Consider the following 18798-nt stretch of genomic DNA (forward strand, 5'->3'; position numbering starts at 1 on the left):
GTTAATATTGCATAACTACAAAATAAATCTTACATCCCTCAGGAAAAATTTCAGTAATACCTGCATTAACAAAAGATATTTATTCCACTTTCCTTACCTGCCATGTTAATTTTTTAATGATAAATACACACAGGATTCACAGAGACGTAATAAACACACGGTACATAACCTTGTAATAACGTGACTTAGGTACATTTTGCATTGAAAACAAGGGAGACTCCTATCAGAGGAAATTTAAAATAAGGGACTTAGAATACTGCAACTTTGAAACTACCATCGGAAAGCTTACCTAATACCATCCCCTCTTTCTGAAAACACACACACACACACGCACACACACACACTCACACACACACACATACACACACACACACACACACACACACACACACACACACACACACACACACACACACACACACACAAACACACACACACAAACACACACACACACACACGCACACACACAGATAAATGATAACAAAGTTCGAAGCAGAATTTAAATAAATATTTCAAATCCAATATTACTTATATTTTTTTATACAAAAATTATTGCAACAAATATGTTGGATTTGACTACACTATATCTTAGTATTTCCGGTTGTGATATGCGCGAAACTGTTAATATTAACATATAATTAATATAATATAACAGCATTTGTAAACAGAAATAAGTAAATGTAACATGTTCTTCTTCACTTCATATCTATATGCTTTGCTGGTGTTGTTGGTAACATCATCGAATGCCCAAGAAAAGAAAGAGCAGAAGGTAAGTATACCTACTAATTTTATTTCATAAACACATATATTCTGTATCTTCCAATTTTTTATATTAAAAGTCGCTGAATACTGATTCAAAGAGACTTATTTTTTTATTTAGTCTCTATTATATTTTATTTGAAACTTTTTTCATTTCATTATTATTCATGCATTAATTTTCATTCGGTACTTATAACTTTAAGATATCATTCACCACCCATTCATTCACTAGATACACTTTTCATCCGTTTTGGAAAGTTTTTTCATTATGGAAAGACTTATTTTCACTTAAGACTAGTTTTATAAATCTTTAATTATACGCTTCCTATCTTTAAATTTAAATAAAACAAAGTGTGTGTGTAACAATTATATTATATGGAATATAACATCATTCAAATTGTCGCCACAGCTTCGCTGGGTGATGCACATCAGAAATGTCCAATTTTCCATGACTCCATAACTCTAGAGAATAAAATAAGGCTGTTTTTAACCGATGGCATAAGTTGTGTTGGCTTTGAGGACCGCTGTGGTTTGTGACTTATTCTCATAGATATGTTATAACCTCACAAGAAACAGTCTAACGGGGTCAAATCACATGACCTCTACGTTAGATGACCATGCCCTCAAATCGCTCGTCTCAAAAAATATATAAGTAGCGATGACGCCGTCAGCACAAAATTCACACCAAACAGTTTTGGTAAGCATTGGACGCTTTTGGATCTCATCTGGATTGTCCTATTTGTCTTCAATTTGACAATTCTGTTTTTTAAACGGATACCATCGGCATAAAATGCCGATTATGAGCGACCTAAAATCGACTGTTTTGGATTCACCTGCACACTTTCACGGACAGGAGGATCTTCTTCTTCCTTCTTGTATGTAGGCTTTAAAGCCCGTTTCTTCTTCAATATTAGCCTCCTAAATTGTTTAAATTTTCGCACCATCTTTTTCTTGGTCTGCCAATACTTCTTCGTCCATTTGGTGACTTATCTCGTGCTATTCGTACTATCCTACCTCTTCGATTCTACTAATGTGTTCGTTCCACTCCTGTTTCTTCTTCTTCTTATGTTTTCGTTTCTCTCCCTATCCAACAGACTTTTCCGTGATATTCGTGCTTTTGTCGAAAAATGTCGTTTTCATACCCACAAGCTGAAACTTAATCGAGAGATTATGATGACGCCAATCTTCTTCTTCAAGTTCCGCTCCTATCGGAGATTGGAAATCATTCTGGCAATTATAATTTTGTTGGTTACGCGCCTGAATAGTTCAATTGAACTGCATCCAAACCATTCACGGAGATTGCGTAGCCACGAGATTTTACGTCTACCGACGCTTCTTTTGCCTTTGATTTTATCCTGCATTATATTCCTTAGTAGTTCGTATTTTTCACCTCTCACGATGTGCCCCAAGTATTCCAATTTCCTGATTTTTATGGAATTTAAAACTTCGCATTGTTTTCCTAGTTGTTCGAGAACTTGTTCGTTTGTTTTGCGATCCATCCATGATATTTTTAAAATACGTCGGTAACACCACACTTCGAATGCTTCTAGGTTTTTAATGTTGGATTTTTTAAGTGTCCAAGCTTCAACCCCACACAAAATTGTAGAGAAAATATAACATCGAAGCATTCTTATTCGGAGCGATATATTGATATCGCGATTACAAAAAAGTTTTCTCATTCTACTAAAAGTTGACCGTGCAATTTCAATGCGGCATCTTATTTCTTTTGTCTGATCAGTATCTTCTGTGATCCATGCTCCAAGGTATTTGTACGAAGACATTTGCTCAATTTCTGTATTATCTAGTACTAGCTTAACTTTGGTGTTTTGTGCTTTTGTAAATACCATGAACTTGGTTTTCTTTAAATTTATTTTTAGTCCATAATCGTTGCAATATATATTTAGTTGTTCAGCAAGGTGTTGCAGTTCTTCTAGTGTTCCTGCCAGAAGGACGGTGTCGTCAGCATATCTTATGTTATTAAGTGGCTCACCGTTTATTATAAGGCCCCCACTGACCTCGGCAAGCGCTAATTCTGAGATGGCTTCACTGTATAAATTGAATAACAAGGGTGATAAAATACAGCCTTGGCGGAGCCCACGGCGAATCTGGATATCCTCGATTAGTTCGTTTTCAACTTTCACTTTTGCTGTTTGGTTCCAATAGAGGTTACATATGATTCTAATGTCTCTACTGTCTATGTTTTTATTTAATAAAATTTCTTTAAGCCGATTATGCTGCACTCTGTCAAATGCCTTCTCAAAATCAATGAAACAGGAATATACTTCTTGATTTATATCTAAGCATCTCTGCGAAAGAACACTTACTGCAAACAGTGCATCTCGTGTTCCCAGTCCTTTCCTAAATCTCATTTGTGTATTACTTATGCCTTCATCTAATTTCTTATGTATTCTATTGTGAATTACTTTTAAAAACAATTTCAAGACATGACTCATTAAGGCTATGGTGCGATGTTCATTGCACTCATTTGCATTGGCTTTTTTGGGTAGCAGTATGAATGTTGATTGGAGCCATTCTTTAGGTATTATACCTGTTCTATATATGGTATTGAATAGATCCAAAAGAAGATCAATAGATTCAATATTCACAATTTTGAGTAATTCGATAGGAACTTCATCAGGCCCGGGAGATTTACCACCTTTAGCTTGTTTCATTGCATATTCAATTTCTTCTCGTATAATGGCAGGCCCAGTATCATCTTTAAATTCTTTTGGTGCTTCTGTTCTCTCTTTGTCTTCAAAAAGTTGTGCTATATATTTGTTTTTCTGTGTGTTTTTCTCATCCCTGTTAATTCTCTAATTCTTTTATGCATGTTAAAAAAGTCATATTTTTTCTCAATTTCTTCTAGTTCTTGGCACCGCTCATGTAACATTCTCTCCTTAGCTTCTTTTATTCTCTTTTTAATTAATCGATCAGTTTCATTATATTTAATTGGATTTTTTGTTTTAAATGATTTTCTTTCATTCATTAATAGTAGTATTTCTTCAGTGATCCAGTCTTTATGTTTTCTTTTCTTTGGTTTTAAGTTTTCATTTGCTGTTTTAATTATTGCTACTTTTATATTTTTCCATTTCTGATCAATGTTATAACAACTCTTACTCAGTTCTTGGGCATTACGTAGATTTTCAGTAAGAGTTTTTACAGTTTGTTCCTTTGTTTGTGGCTCCCTTAATCTCTTAATATCAATTCTACTTTGTGTGGGTTTTTTAAAAAGTTTCAATTTTGTTCGTAATGGGGTTATGGTCTGAACCGATGTCTGCTCCAGGGTAAGTTTCGGCAGACAGTATAGAATTACGAAATCTTTGTCTAATGAGAACAAAGTCAATTTGATTTCGGATTATTCTATTCGTTGTATCACCGGGAGATTTCCATGTATACAATCTTATGATGATGCCAATATGTTATGTTAAAAAGTTTACTGAAAGTTTTCCACGGGAGTCTATTTATTTAAAACAATTTTTAGACAAATTATAAAAAATTGCTTTTTTTGCTTCGAAACCACTTTTTTGACAACTTGGGTTATTACAAAAATAATCATTGTGTTTTGAACGTTGAAGTTCAGACGTCCGTCAAGTCTTTATATCCCGAAATGTAACGGTATATCAATTTGCATATGAAGTTTTTAAACTTACTTTTGAAATATAAAATCAAAATTAAATTGCGTATATTGAAACTACGTGACTTAAACTTTTAGAGGTCGTTTTAAAGGTTTTTTGCCATCTTTAAAAAAGTTTTCCATAAAAAATGTACCACTTCTTCAACATCATGTTTGGATTTTAGTATTCGACGAATAAAAGTATACTTTCGAATAGACATAACTTTGTTAATATTAAGTTTACGGCAATAATAAGAAACGAATATCTTTGTTTTATGAGTTTTATTTTATATCCAAACAGTTTTCCCGATAAAATCTAAATCTTTGATATTGTTCGCGAAAACCCGTTTAAAAACATGCTTTTTTGATGTGTAATTCGTAAACTTTCAATCACGGATAACTCCAAAAATATTGACTTTTCGAAAAAACTCCAAAGAGCATGTTTGTCTTAAAATTTACTATTCTAGTGATTACTATAGTTTTTTTCACAAACTTTTTTACCTCCTAGTTGGGGTAGTAACCGCCTCCACAGGAAAAGCACATATTGGCATAAGGTAGATTTTGATTTTTAAGCTATATTCTACCTACTGTCAAAATTTCAAACAAATCGATGTATATAAAAATAATTCTGAGCAGAAAACCGTCATATCCTGTACTAATATGAGACTTAGTTGTATAGAAAACCAACACACACTAACTGATATCTAAATATAAATCAAATCACATTATTAATAAAAAGGCATCATTAAATCCGTTTTTAGAAGAAAAACATTTGTTTTATTAAAAAATAACTAGGTATTAAACATTTATAATTTTTCATCATTTTATTAAAATAACATTTATAAATAAGGATTTTCAAGAATAGACCGAATGGAACAGAATAACGTAGAACGAGATCCATTCACAAGAAATAATATGAGAAAAATAATTAAAAGCGTCACGGCAGAATTCAGTAGGATGTGGTTACCCATATTAAAAGATAAAATCAATAGAAAGAAAATACCATTATTAGGAAGCCAATAATATATCGAGGATACATCATTCATGTTTTAAAATAACATACATAAAAAATCAGAGTTTGGTGTTAATATTGAGAGTAAACTAAATGTATGACCAAATATTTACCCTGTCGGAATATTAACATAAAGTTTTTTCCTGGTATTTTTTCTCATGATTTACTGTGGGATCAGTAACAGAAGAATTTTACTGTTGACATGATTTGCCATGATTTTCGGGCGGGTATTCTTAAGTTAAAGTTGATTTCATGTAATCAAATGATCTATCTTCAATTAGTTGTCAATATGAATAAGTCAGATAATATTAGATTATTAGAAGAAAGTTGTACCAAATGAGGTGCTTAGAAGCAAAACGCGTTAAATCCACTTTTTGTCGAAAATGAGATATTGAGCTTAACTAGTTCCCCAGAGTCCATTCTATAGGTACAACACTTTATTTACCGTCAAAACGAATTAATTCCAATACATTTCAATCGACTAAAAGTTACTTTGGAAGCAAAACAGATAAAGTCCCCTCCGCTTAAAGACCAAAACAGGTAAAGTCCACCGCAACGATTCCAACGAACCACAAGCATGCTGTAGACCCACGTGAGGTGGCGCTACATTTACAGAAGTAGATATCAGTCCAGTCAGCAGTCAGTATTTTATTTTAGTATAGAGAGTACAGTCGATTTCTTTGTAAATTTTATCTGACCACGAGGTGTTTTGCGGTTAATATTAATAATTGTATTGAAATTTATCCCCGGAAATAGAACAATCCCCTTCAGTTGTATCTCCATCTAAAGCGAGAAAGAGGAAAGGTAATCCTACTTCTACTACGAGAGCAGTTGCAAAAAAATTGAGGTAAGTAATTTTTCTTTCTTTTGGCCATTTTTTTCTCTACTCATATGTGATACGACTTAGGCACTTAAAGTGTAATTAAAAAACTTGACCCTATAGTTCGTTTATTTTACACAAAAAACAACCATTTTGTACGTTATAACTAATACTTCTTGTATATTTTAACACTTTAATTTAACATTTTGGTACAAGAAAAAATCTACCATCACAGTATTTAGTACTGACTGTCTACCGTTTATTCCGTCAAAAAAATATAGAAAATTATATACACAATTAAGTGTTAAATACAAAACATTATGACTGTTAAACTATAGGTAATAATCTAGAATAAAATTGAAGAATGATAAACTAAAATCTGTTTTTGTTTCTAGATATTCGGCACCACATGGGCCCATTATAATGCCAGACTGCAATCATGCTAAGAAAAAGATATACAAATGTAATAAATTGACCTACGAGAATGTCACAGCATTTCGAGATGCTTTTTTTGCAACTGAAAAGAAAAGTGATCAAGATAGCTTCATTATGAAACACACAGTAGTAATTCCACGCAGTAGTCGCCAAAAAAGATTAGCTGGAAACAGAAAAGAAAAAAATTTCACAGGAAGATTTTTCGTAAGGAAATTGGTGAAGGTGAAGATGTTCAAGTATGTGAACGGGCTTTTCGACTTATTCTAGGGATTGGTAACTCTAGAATACAAACTATCCTCCACAATTATGCAATCTATGGTAATGTTGCTCAGGAAAGAAGAGGTGGTGAACGCATTTCTAACAAATTCAATGAGAGACAACAAGGTGTTATAAAATACATCAGCTCTTTAAAGTGTTTAGAATCGCATTATTGTCGTAGCAATACTCGTCGAAGTTACCTTTCCTCTGATTTGAGTATGGAAAAGTTAGCAAATATTGTACAACGCTCAAGCCAACGAGAACTTGAAAGTGAAAAATTCGTACTTTCGCCAGATTTTTGTGCATAAGTTTAATTTGGGCTTTGGTTTACCTAGGGTCGATGTATGCTCGACGTGCCTGGAACTTTCAGAAAAAATAAAGCAAACAACCGATCCTCGGCAAACCGCATCTTTAAAAGCTACCCAAGCTATTCACAAAAAAAGGGCTAAAGCTTTTTTTGCATTACTAAAAGTACAAGAAAATGAAACTCTTACGCTCTCATTCGATTGCCAGAAAAATTTGCCCAGTCCCAAAATTCCAGATCAGGAGACTTACTATCGACGTCAACTTTACCTCTTCAATTTTTCTATTGTTGTTGGTAGTTCTCAGTGCAAAATGTCTCCAAATAATTGCTTTAGTTACGTATGGACAGAAGGAACTTATCCAAAAGGTTCAAATGAGGTAGCGTCATGTGTATTTCATTGTCTGCAAAACTTAGATACATCACAAATTAAGAAGATAAAACTTTTTGCAGATGGCTGCGGCGGCCAAAACAAAAATAAAACTATGATTGCTATGCTACACAGATGGCTTCTATTCGCTCCTAAGAACGTTGAAGAGATAGAATTGATATTTCCAGTACGAGGCCATTCTTTTATACCACCAGACCGTTTATTCGGTCTTTGCGAAAAAGAGTTCAACAAAAAAGAAATTATCGAGACTCCAGATGGCTATGTTAAAATAATTGAAAAGTATGCTACAATAAGACGACTAGGTATTGACGTAGATATTTTTGATTGGAAGCAAGAGGCAGTAGATCATTTTAAACCTATTTCTCAATGGCACTTTAAATTTCAGCCTTCAAAAAACTTCCAATTCAAGCGAGTAGCAAAATCCCAGCACATGATTCTCATCCAAGCAGAACAGTTTTATTACCACTCCATTGGTAATTTCAAATCCATTATGAAAGGGAAAGAAAATGTTTTAAGCATTAATCCTTCAAAAATTGCTAAGGACAATATATTAGTAAACAAGAAAAAATTATCTGATGTCAAAAGGCTTCTTGAATTGCATTTTGGGTCTGATTGGCAATCTAATCCATGCTTAAAGTTTTACGTCAATTTTTTTGCTTCTTGTGAAGGACGTAGTGAAGTTGGTGCAGAAGTGGAAGAAGATTTATGTGGCATAACTGAAGAAGCACCAGAATTATGTGTCTAACATGTTATTTTTTTCAATTTTCATTAAGAATGTAATAAAATCATCATTCAATATATTTTTTACTCACTTCTTAACTAGTTGTTATTACTTTCAAATTAAAGCAAAATGAATAAACTCCATAAACTGAGATACAAAATGCAAAAAATTCAACTTTTGGGAGCAAAACAGATAAAATCCATTTTCAAAATAATAATTGAGCCGTTTAGAAATTTTTTGAGAACTCAAGATTTCTGCACAATAATTTACTCAAACATCTAAACATATTTTACATGTTTTCAAAATAAAATATCTTAATATGAAGCGACCACCGTTTTTTGCCCTTTTCTCAAAAGTGACGTCTTTGGACTTAACGCGTTTTGCTTCTAAGCACCTCAAATAGAAAAAACAAAATTGGTTTACTTTATTAATGTTTGTATTTTGAGAACGATTTCCTAAGTGGAAATCTAAATGTCAAATAGACTTATTTGAAAGTAAAATTGTGACTTATTCCCAAGTAAAATAGTAAATTATAGGCGACACTCTACAATTGTTTTTCGGTGGACCTTATCATTTCAGATTTGATAAAGAGTACTGTCGATGTGATAGTAGAATGTTTAGAGCAGTTGGTGTTGGTACATTACTGGTTGGTATTAAATATGTGTTTTCTTTTAGGTGACAGTTCGAGTATATTATGAATCACTATGTCCATTTGCCAAGGCCTTTATTGTAAATCAACTTTCACCTACCATGAAAGGAAATTTGTCAAGATACGTCAATCTAGAACTAGTACCTTATGGAAAAACTACGGTAAATAAATAATTTAATACATAAATATATTATTATTATTATTATTCCAGATTTAGCCATACGGCTCACACTCCCTCTAAGGGGAAAATTCACTCATCCCAGATACCTACGGTATCAAAAGGATTGAGCTCTGGTGGGACTCTTTCCATGTTATCGAGTCCTAGGTGACTTGGTATGTTGGTGTATCTCCCAAAAATTTTCGTACGCATCTGGACGTCGAAAGTAACACAGCTTTCTGCATAATCTTATATAGATGTTCGTTGAGACCCAGCTTTTTTATGTTTTCTAGGAGGCTCTTCGGGATGACTCCAGTGGTAGAAAGAATAATGGGTATCGTCTGGGTACTTTCCATTCTCCATTGTCTCCTGATTTGTATTTCTAGATCTCTGTACTTGGCGATCTTTTCGTTGTATTTAACACGTAAATTATTGGTGTTGGGTATCGCCACATCAATAAGTGTTGTTTGCCTAGTAATTTTATTAACTAGTATGAGATCGGGTCTATTATGGGCCACTGGTTGTTCTGTAAGCACAGTGCGGTCCCAGTATAGCTTGTAGTTGTCATTTTCAAGCATTCTATCAGGGACGTATTGATAATAAGGAAGATGGTCGGTTTGGAGAAGTCCCAGTTTGTCAGCTAGTTCTTGGTGGATAATCTTTCCTACTGAGTCATGGCGTTCTTTATAATCAGTACCGACAAATGCCTGGCAGCCACCGGTAAGATGTTGGATGGTTTCTTGGGCTTGGCATCCATATCGGCATTTGTCATTTTGGACTTGAGGATCTTTAACAATATATTTCAGGTAATTTTTAGTTGGAATAACCTGATCCTGAATGGCAAGTAGGAAACCCTCAGTCTCGGGAAACATCTTTCCTGATGTCAACCAATAGTTCGACGCTGTATTGTCGACATATTCTTGGCTGATCTCATTGAGATGTCGCCCATGCAGAGGTTTACTCATCCAGGTGCGCATTTTGTCTTGTTTAGTTAGGTGGTTTATGCACATTTCTTGCTCCCTCAGTTTAAGCGGCGTCGTATCATCTACTGCGCAAATTGCTCGATGTAAAGTAGATGTCTCAGCCTGTACCTGAAAATAAGTTCTTAAATTAGCAATTTGTTTATCCAATTGCTCACCTATATCCATAAGTCCTCTTCCCCCTTGATACCGCGGTAATGTTGTTCTCTCTACTGCACTGCGTGGGTGATGTTTTTGCGCCTTTGTGAGAAGTGTTCTTACTTTCCGCTGAAGACCCTCTATATCTGTTTTTGACCACTTTATAATACCAAATGAGTAGCTCAGCGCGGAACAGGCGTACGTATTTAATGCCTTAAACAAATTTTTACTATTAAGATATGACCGATTTAGTTGTCTTACTCTTCGTACGAACTCCGAAGTTAGTTCAGTTTTCATTTGTTTATGGTCAATTTTCCGCGCTTGTTTTACTCCGCTTATTATTATTATTATTATTATTATTATTATTATTAAATATATAAATATATTTAATACAAAATTAATATTTCTTGGGTTTAGGTTCAATAAGTAATATTGTCCATTGAAATCAACGTTTAGGCAGGAAACAATTGACTTTGTCAAGATTCTAAAATGTACAAGATTAGGAACAAAAAGTTATTGTAAAATATATAAAAAACTTACCAAAACGTAAAACGGGACACCGGCATTAATGAATTGACAGTAAAGTAAAAAATTGATATCTGATATCTCATGGTTTACTGTCTTTAATAGAGGTAATGGATTTTGACAAGAGCTATGAGTCATGCCGGTGCAGTACACAAGTTTACCTGTTATTTACAAGGTCATAGCTCTTGTCAAAATCCATCACCTATATATAATTATTTTTATATGGGCGTATCGTTGGTGTTTTCGAAAAAGGTAAAGTGGAGATAAATTATGACTTTGAGTCTTTTGTGGTATTATATTTATTTATTTTCTAATAATATTATGAACAACAGTACTCTACTTTCTCCTAACATTGCAACTTCCACCACCCATTACTCTTCACTACCATATTTCCCATATGTTACTGAAAAGCTTATTAAATTGTACAAACAGAACAATATCCCGGTTAAGATTGCTATCAATAATGCTAAGACTGTCAGGAACTTGTTTTCTAAAATTAAAACACCTCTTTCCTTTTTGGAACAAGTGAATGTAGTCTATCACATACCCTGTTCTGAATGTGATGCATGTTATATTGGTCAGACTGGCCGTTCCCTTAAAGGACGCCTTACTTCACATCGTAGTGACATTAAACTTTCTAAACATACTTGTGCCCTTGCAGAACATGCAATCAACACCAAACATACTGTGAATTTTGATGATGTTAGAATTCTCTGTAGAGAACGTAACCTTAATAAGAGACAGTTTATGAAGATGTGTCATATTTTGAAACAACCTAATGCATTAAATAAGAGAACTGATATCAGCAACTTAAGCCAAATTTACCATGCACTAATACTACAAAATTGATTCTTCCATATTCTACTTTTAAATTATTGGTTTCTTCTTCAACTTCTTTTATTATATCATAACATTTATGTTGGCATCTACAAAACTTTTTCTTCAATCTCACCAGCTGATTGTCAGTTCTGACATTCGAGCTTTCAAATATTTTATTTTGCATGATATGATCATAAGAGTCAAGATCCCTAGCCTTGCCGTTGTTAATATACCATTTCAAAATTGACAATTACATTTTTTGATAGATTTTAGAATCAGTCAATGTTTTCAAAAGTTAAATTAAAAAAATTAATATAAAATTACTTAAATTGGGAATCTTCCGGCGTTCTGTGTTTCTGTGTTTTTGCTGATTTATTTATTAGATTAATTTTTGATGTTTCTTCACAATAATAACATCTTAATGCTACAGATCTTTTAAAGGTAAGATCATTTACTTAATTGTTTTTCATATTAGATGTATCGCTAATAACACTCTTTTAGATGAACTGATGATGCCCATTGAACAGTGGGCGAAACGTCTTCAATAAATAGATAAAGTAGCACAACTCTTGTCTTTTTTATCTCCAAATTGACCGAAAATATCCTATTCACTTACGAGTGCACGTTTTTTATATTATATATATATATATATATATATATATATATATATATATATATATACATTGTCAAGTAAATTATTTAATATTAACGTAAACCCGGTACAACCGCATTTTAGCCGTATACGTACCTGGCCGAATTTAAAAGACAAAAAAAACTAACACAAGCAAGAGCTAGGGCAAACAGTCGCACAGTTGAATTAGTGGACGATATTGAGACTGTAGAAAGTTTCACATATCTGGGAGTTACATTAAACACGTATGTAACAAGAACCAGAAATTTCAAGGGAAAGAAGAATAGAAAAGGGAAACAAAGCTTACTTTGGAGAAAAAATGGGTGATGACAGAAGACACAAAACGAAAGCTGGGAGTATTTGAAAGAAAAGTCCTAAGAAATATATTTGGACCTATTAACGAAAACGGAGTATGGAGATCCAGGTACAACCATGAACTTTACCAACTGTTCAAAGAGGCACTGATCTCAGAATTCGTTAAACTTCGATGGACTGGTCATGTAGTGAGAATGGAGACTAAGAGATTGTCAAAAAAGCCCTAGATAGTAAAATGCAGGGCGCAAGACCAAAAGGAAGGCCACGGAAAAGGTGGGAGGATGAATTGGCAGCGGACGCGCAACATTTGCTATACGTGAGAACCTGGAGAAAATCGGCGCGGGACCGGCTAGGTTGAAGACATAGTTTGGAGGAGGCCTAGGCTTTATTTGAACTGCAGTGCCATTGGAGAGAAAGAGAGGTCCGGGCCGAATAGAGAGGAAAAGTTATTACATGTTTCTGTGTAAAAGAGTTAAAAATATGGCGGCTTGGATAGAAGATCTCACCGTGTTGGCATTATTACTTGATAAAGAGGAAAAGCAAGAGCAGAAATATGGAAAAAAAAAGATGAAGTGTGCATCCTATGTGGAAAAAAAAAGACAAACCGAAGGAGAATTTAAAATATACAGAGAATTATTGGACGATGAAACAAAATCTCACGAATATTTTAGAATGTCGTAGTACTCTTTTTTTTAATACATATATAAAACCTTAACATATTAACCGCACATCTCCTGCCTGTCTGTTTATCAGCACTCGCGTTCACACGACAATAAAATCGTATTTATACAAGTCCGTGCGGTCCATGTCATTTCCGTTCTTCGTCAGTGCCTAAAACAAAAATATCGTTTGGAATTAATTTCAGGCCGGGCACGGACGGGCACCGCCCGGAAAACGACAATGTATAAATATACTTATAAAAGTACATTATTGTTTTTTTTTGCCGAGCACTGTAATAATACGAAACGGACACGGCACGGATGTGTATAAATCGACCTTTAGGTCGATTTATACATATCCGTCCCGTGTCCGTTCCATGTCAGTGCCGAGTCCAGGCATTTTTAACGATATATTTACATTCAACCGCGTTGTCGCAGTGTTTATACCGGGTCGAATAAGAGTGGAAAACGTTATTACATATTTCTGTTTAAAAGACAGTTGAAAATATGGCAGCTTGGATAGAAGATGTCACCGTGTTGGCATTATTATTTGATGAAAAGAAAGAACAAAAACAGAAAAGGCGGAGAAGATGAAGTGTGCATCCTACGTGGAAAAAAAAAAACAAACAGAAGGAGAATTCAAAATATACGGAGAACTATTGGACGACCAAAAAAAAAATTCCCCGATTATTTAAAATATCGCAGTACTCTTTTTTTCTTTAATACATATAAAAATCCATAATATACTAACCGCATATCTCCTCCTTGTCTGTTTACCATTGCACTCGTGTTCACAAAACAATAAAATCGTGTTTATACAAGTCCGTCGGTCCGTGTCATTTCCGTGCATCGCCAGTGCCGAAAACAAAAATATCGTTTGTGATTAATTTCATGCCGGACATGGACGTGCCTCGTCCGGGAAACGTCAATGTATAAATATACTCATAAGAGTACATCCATGTTTTTTTTCAGCCGGGCACTGACATAACACGGAACGGACACGGCGCGGATATGTATAAATCGACCTTTATGAGACTTAACCCTCAACATAAACCATAATTAACTCCAAAAGTATTAATTTTAAGTAATGAAAACACTATCTGAAAGAGAGTTAGTTTTTTATTTTGATAAAATCATACATACAAGGTGTTTCATTTAAAATTATTGACTTACTCCGGTTTTAAATAATAAAAATGGCCTAACATTCGTATTTAAAAATTAGAATCCTACGCCAATTCCTAAAAAGATTGTAATAAATATACACAAATAATTTTTTCTTCAAACGTCAAATAATGATGACATTACTTATCTAACTTGATCCTGTCAAAGTTTGATGTCTCCGCCGGCAGCTGTTTTTTTTTTTTTCATTTCTTTACGGCGGAGGGAAAAATGTTGTCATGGCAACAATATGAAAGATGTCACAAAGCAACAATACAAATGTCATTAACAACAATTAAACATCATTTTTATTTATAGTAATATTAAAAGTACAATTAGTTAACGAGGCATTTTCAAAATTGAAACCGTGCAAAAATGTTCCCGACTCTTGATACGCATTGGCAATTGTTGATGATACTGATGGTCAAGAACAATTTTCAGCAATCATTCCCGATGTTGGCGAATCATAAGGGTTTAAAATTTTTTGAGCATTACCGTTCTTATTTCTTATTGAATCATCTATATATCCTTCGGCAACCGTGCTTGATTTCCAGCCCCCATGTCGTTTGAGGCATTCTAGATTTCCGCCTCCATCAATTAAAAGTGTTGCTGAAGTTCGTCGTAAAGAGTGACCCGTGTATGCGCTCGCATCGTTTAAATTTAAATAACTAGCTACTTTTTGGGCTACTGCGCTGATCGAATGTATTCCCATGACGCTTCGGTAACACTTTCCATTTTGGTACTTGATAAAAAATCGGTTTTCTGTGAAATTTTCAGGCCGCAGTGATGCATACTTTTTATAGGTACAGTTTAATGTAGTTTTGACCAATTATCGTAAAAGATCTAATTTGTCGTGTTTTCCTGTCTGGGATTTTGATAATTATTACATTTTCTTTATCCTCAATGTCCACAGTCTTCATTTTTACCATTTCGTCGCATCGACAGGCGCCGGTAACCCCAATTAACAAAACAATCTGAAATATTTTTATAATTTAGTAGAGTATACTACATGCTTTGCAATATAATTTTTTTTACCTTTAATCCTAAATACAACTTATCTGGCGCTTCAAACAAAAATTTATCAAACTCGTCTTTAGTGAAAACTTTAGACTTCTTTGCAGTATATCCTTCGCTTGTTTTTTTCAGAAAGGCACGTAACTTTAAAAATTTGCTTATATCCACATTTTTTCTAATAACTAACTCGGATTTTATCATAGAGTATCGTGACCACAGTGTAAAAGATTTCCATTTATTTTCATTTTCCATTATATTAAAATATGCCAGTAAAACGTCTTCGGTAACTTGCCGTACTCCTCTTGTATCGCACCACTCTTGGAAGTGCTTGTACGCTAACCGATACTTTATTCCGGACTTGGAGGGCCCAACCGTGCTACTGCATCATTAGCCGCGGACTCAATTTCGTTTAGGTTTTCCATTTTCGCACTAAATTTGTGCTTGCGGTTGCAACAACAATAAGCTGTCTTTAATAATTGCAAACAACTGTCAAACAACTGTAACCAGGGAGACGCAAATCCCACCGACGACTTAATTATTTTAATTTCTAACATCTAGACGACTTTGATAGTTGTCACAGTTAATTTCGAGTAAAAATAGCGTATGAATTGTACTATTTATGGTTAAAAATTGCTACGTTTGAAGAAAAAATAGTAAACTTTATTCGGCAAAGAAGCGACTTTTCTTGACGTGCCCTCTATTACGCGCCTCACTTCGTTCGGCGCGTAATATCGGGCGCGTCAAGAAAAGTCATGCTTCTCCGCCTCATAAAGTAATATACTATTGTATGTACACGTTTTCGAGAGATTATGTTTGTAAAGAGATGAGTTATCAATATTAATAATCATTTCCCTAACAGTCAAAATTATTTATATAACGGGAAGTCATATCGAGATGGAAATATCTATTGTAAAACGATGTCTAGAGTTATTTTTAAAATTATGAAGTTTTAATTTTAGCAAGTCCGTTTAGCAAATGGCACAACTCAATACAATTGTCATCATGGTATCCAAGAATGTTATGGCAACCGCATCCAAGCATGCGTAGACACCCACATTGCAAAGTCAAATCAAGCGGAGTATTTAAGTTTTGTTAGCTGCTTTATGGGTAATTTGACGACAGGTATCGAGAAGAAACAAGTTGATGATGCCTTACAACGGTGTGTACGTGCACCTCTAGATGTTGACGAAATACGTAACTGCACCACAAGTGCATCAGGTAAATATTTTTTATCAGTTACAAAAAAATATCAGCCAAAAAGAAGGCAGTATTATTATATTTAATTTTTCCATACATACTTTTATTACTTGTATTATAAAATTACACGAAATAATTAATTTCATTTACTTATACGATCTCCATTTAACACTAAACTAAATATCGTTAAGTGAATGAAACTATAGGGTTCGAAGTGAATATCCGAACCATACAAACTTACCAATACCCAAAGTCTGGATAAAAAAGGGCGATTTCATGCACTAATCAGTGAATTTTTGAAACCTACTCTGTGTTATAAAGGGCAATGGCAGGAACAACTCCCCAGATCGTGCAACAGCAAATTTTTAGTTATTATTTATTTATGGGACTTTGAACGGGTAAAATTCACTATTTGATTTAGATTGTTGCGAAGTGACTTTATAAAACACAGTCATATATCTATATAAAAGGCTATGATGACAGGTCACACCGTTTGTCCAGTAAGGTAACGACGCCACCTAGGAAAGAAATCTGAACTAGCAACATTTGATATTTCAATCACATTTTGTTCTTGAAACGATACGGTTGATTTATTGTTAATTCATTCTACAAATTGATGATTCAAATATTGTTAATCAGAAATTTTACTACTTCACAGTAATTGTTTTTTCGAAAATTGCTAAAAATATAGGTTACTGTAATTGTAAACTAAGATCAATGACGTATAATATATATTTATTATATATGTCACTGAATAAGATAAACAAACACTTACTATAAAAATAAAATGACGTTTAAGAAACGTAAACGCTTTATCAAAATAAAATAAAGATTAAATAAAATTAAATAAAGGTAAATAGAATTAAATGAAATTAAATCAAGTTAAACAGAATTACGTAGAATTAAATAACAAATAAAATTAAGTAATTTAAATCGCAAATGAAACCAACATTGGCTACAAAATGGAACACCGAGCTTCGAGTATCCTCTGCTAGATGGATGATGTCATGGCAGAAAATGAAGACAACCTCCAGCGCCTACTTTACAGATTCAATATAACAGCACACAACTTAAACATATTAATAACCCACGTAAAGATCTAGTGAATGGTTATTGCCACGAGCCCCATCAGATGTAAAGCAACTATTTAGATAAAGATTTAGCACCTATTTAGATTAGTACTAACGTACGCAGCGGAAACAAGAGCTGAAACGTAATAAGGGTATTATAAATATTGCTTCTTTAAATAACCCTATGAAGTAGTCCAGGGGAGTTAAATTGGCGATATTGAAACAAGAGCTGAAACGTAATAAGGGTATTATAAATCTTGCTTGTTAAATAACCCCATATGAAAAAGTCCAGGAAAGTTAAATTAGTGAACTTGCTATCCATTCTATAAAACACCGATTTAACTCTCCTGGACTTCTTCATATGGGGTTATTTAAAAAGCAAGATTAGTAATACATTTCTAGCTTCATTGGAAGAACTAAGACAACGAGTAGTGCATGAATGTAGTAACCCCTAAAATGTTCCAAAATGTTCTTCGTAATTTCGAATAGCGACTTTATAATTGTTGAAAGTGGGTTGATATCACGATATGTGAGCATGGCTTAAGCGAGCGAAATGAACGAGGTGAACGGCTCCTTCAATTTGCCATCGGTATGGATCTTAATAAAGTAAACACAATGTTTAAACACCATCCGCGGAGATTATCAACATGGTCTTCGCCTGGAGGACGATACAAGAACCAAATAAATTATACTCTTGTCACTAAACGATGAAGGAGCTCAATAATCAACGTGAAGACAAAATCAGCTGCAGACTGTGGTTTCGACCACAAAATGTTGCAAGCAGAATTTCGCATTATGTTACACAGTAAAACAATCACAAATAGAAGACAAAATTTGATTCCAAAACACCCGGAAAAGTTTAGAGAAGCATTAGCAGAAGCTGACCTATCAGTGACTACCGGGGACCCTGACAAAACGTGGGAATACACAAAGAAACGGATCACTGAAGCCATCAACAATACTAATCCCAAAGACAAAACGGCTAGGAAAAAACATTGGATGACTCTCAATATTGTAGAAGAAAGACGAAAACTTAGAAACGGCACATCAAATTCAAAACAAAAAGAAATAGAGATATGCACCATAAATGCAACTATAAAACACTTTTTCAGACGGATCAAAAATAATTATATTAAAAAATTATGTTTCCAACTAGAGGAACATGCTGACCGCCAA

The 18798-nt window shown here is 34.0% G+C and overlaps 1 protein-coding gene across 1 annotated transcript in view; it reads left to right on the plus strand.

The window, feature by feature from the left end:
* Positions 1 to 613: 613 nt before the first annotated feature.
* Positions 614 to 18798, plus strand: part of LOC140437158 (GILT-like protein 1) — a 37157-nt gene continuing 18972 nt past the window's right edge. The window contains exons 1-3 of the mRNA XM_072526501.1: positions 614 to 769; positions 8986 to 9120; positions 16315 to 16573. Of these exons, the coding sequence (XP_072382602.1) occupies positions 686 to 769; positions 8986 to 9120; positions 16315 to 16573 (478 nt within the window). The 5' untranslated portion in view covers positions 614 to 685. The remainder of the gene's footprint in view (positions 770 to 8985; positions 9121 to 16314; positions 16574 to 18798) is intronic.

This window comes from Diabrotica undecimpunctata, chromosome 3 (assembly GCF_040954645.1).
Source record: "Diabrotica undecimpunctata isolate CICGRU chromosome 3, icDiaUnde3, whole genome shotgun sequence".
NCBI classification, from domain to species: domain Eukaryota; kingdom Metazoa; phylum Arthropoda; class Insecta; order Coleoptera; family Chrysomelidae; genus Diabrotica; species Diabrotica undecimpunctata.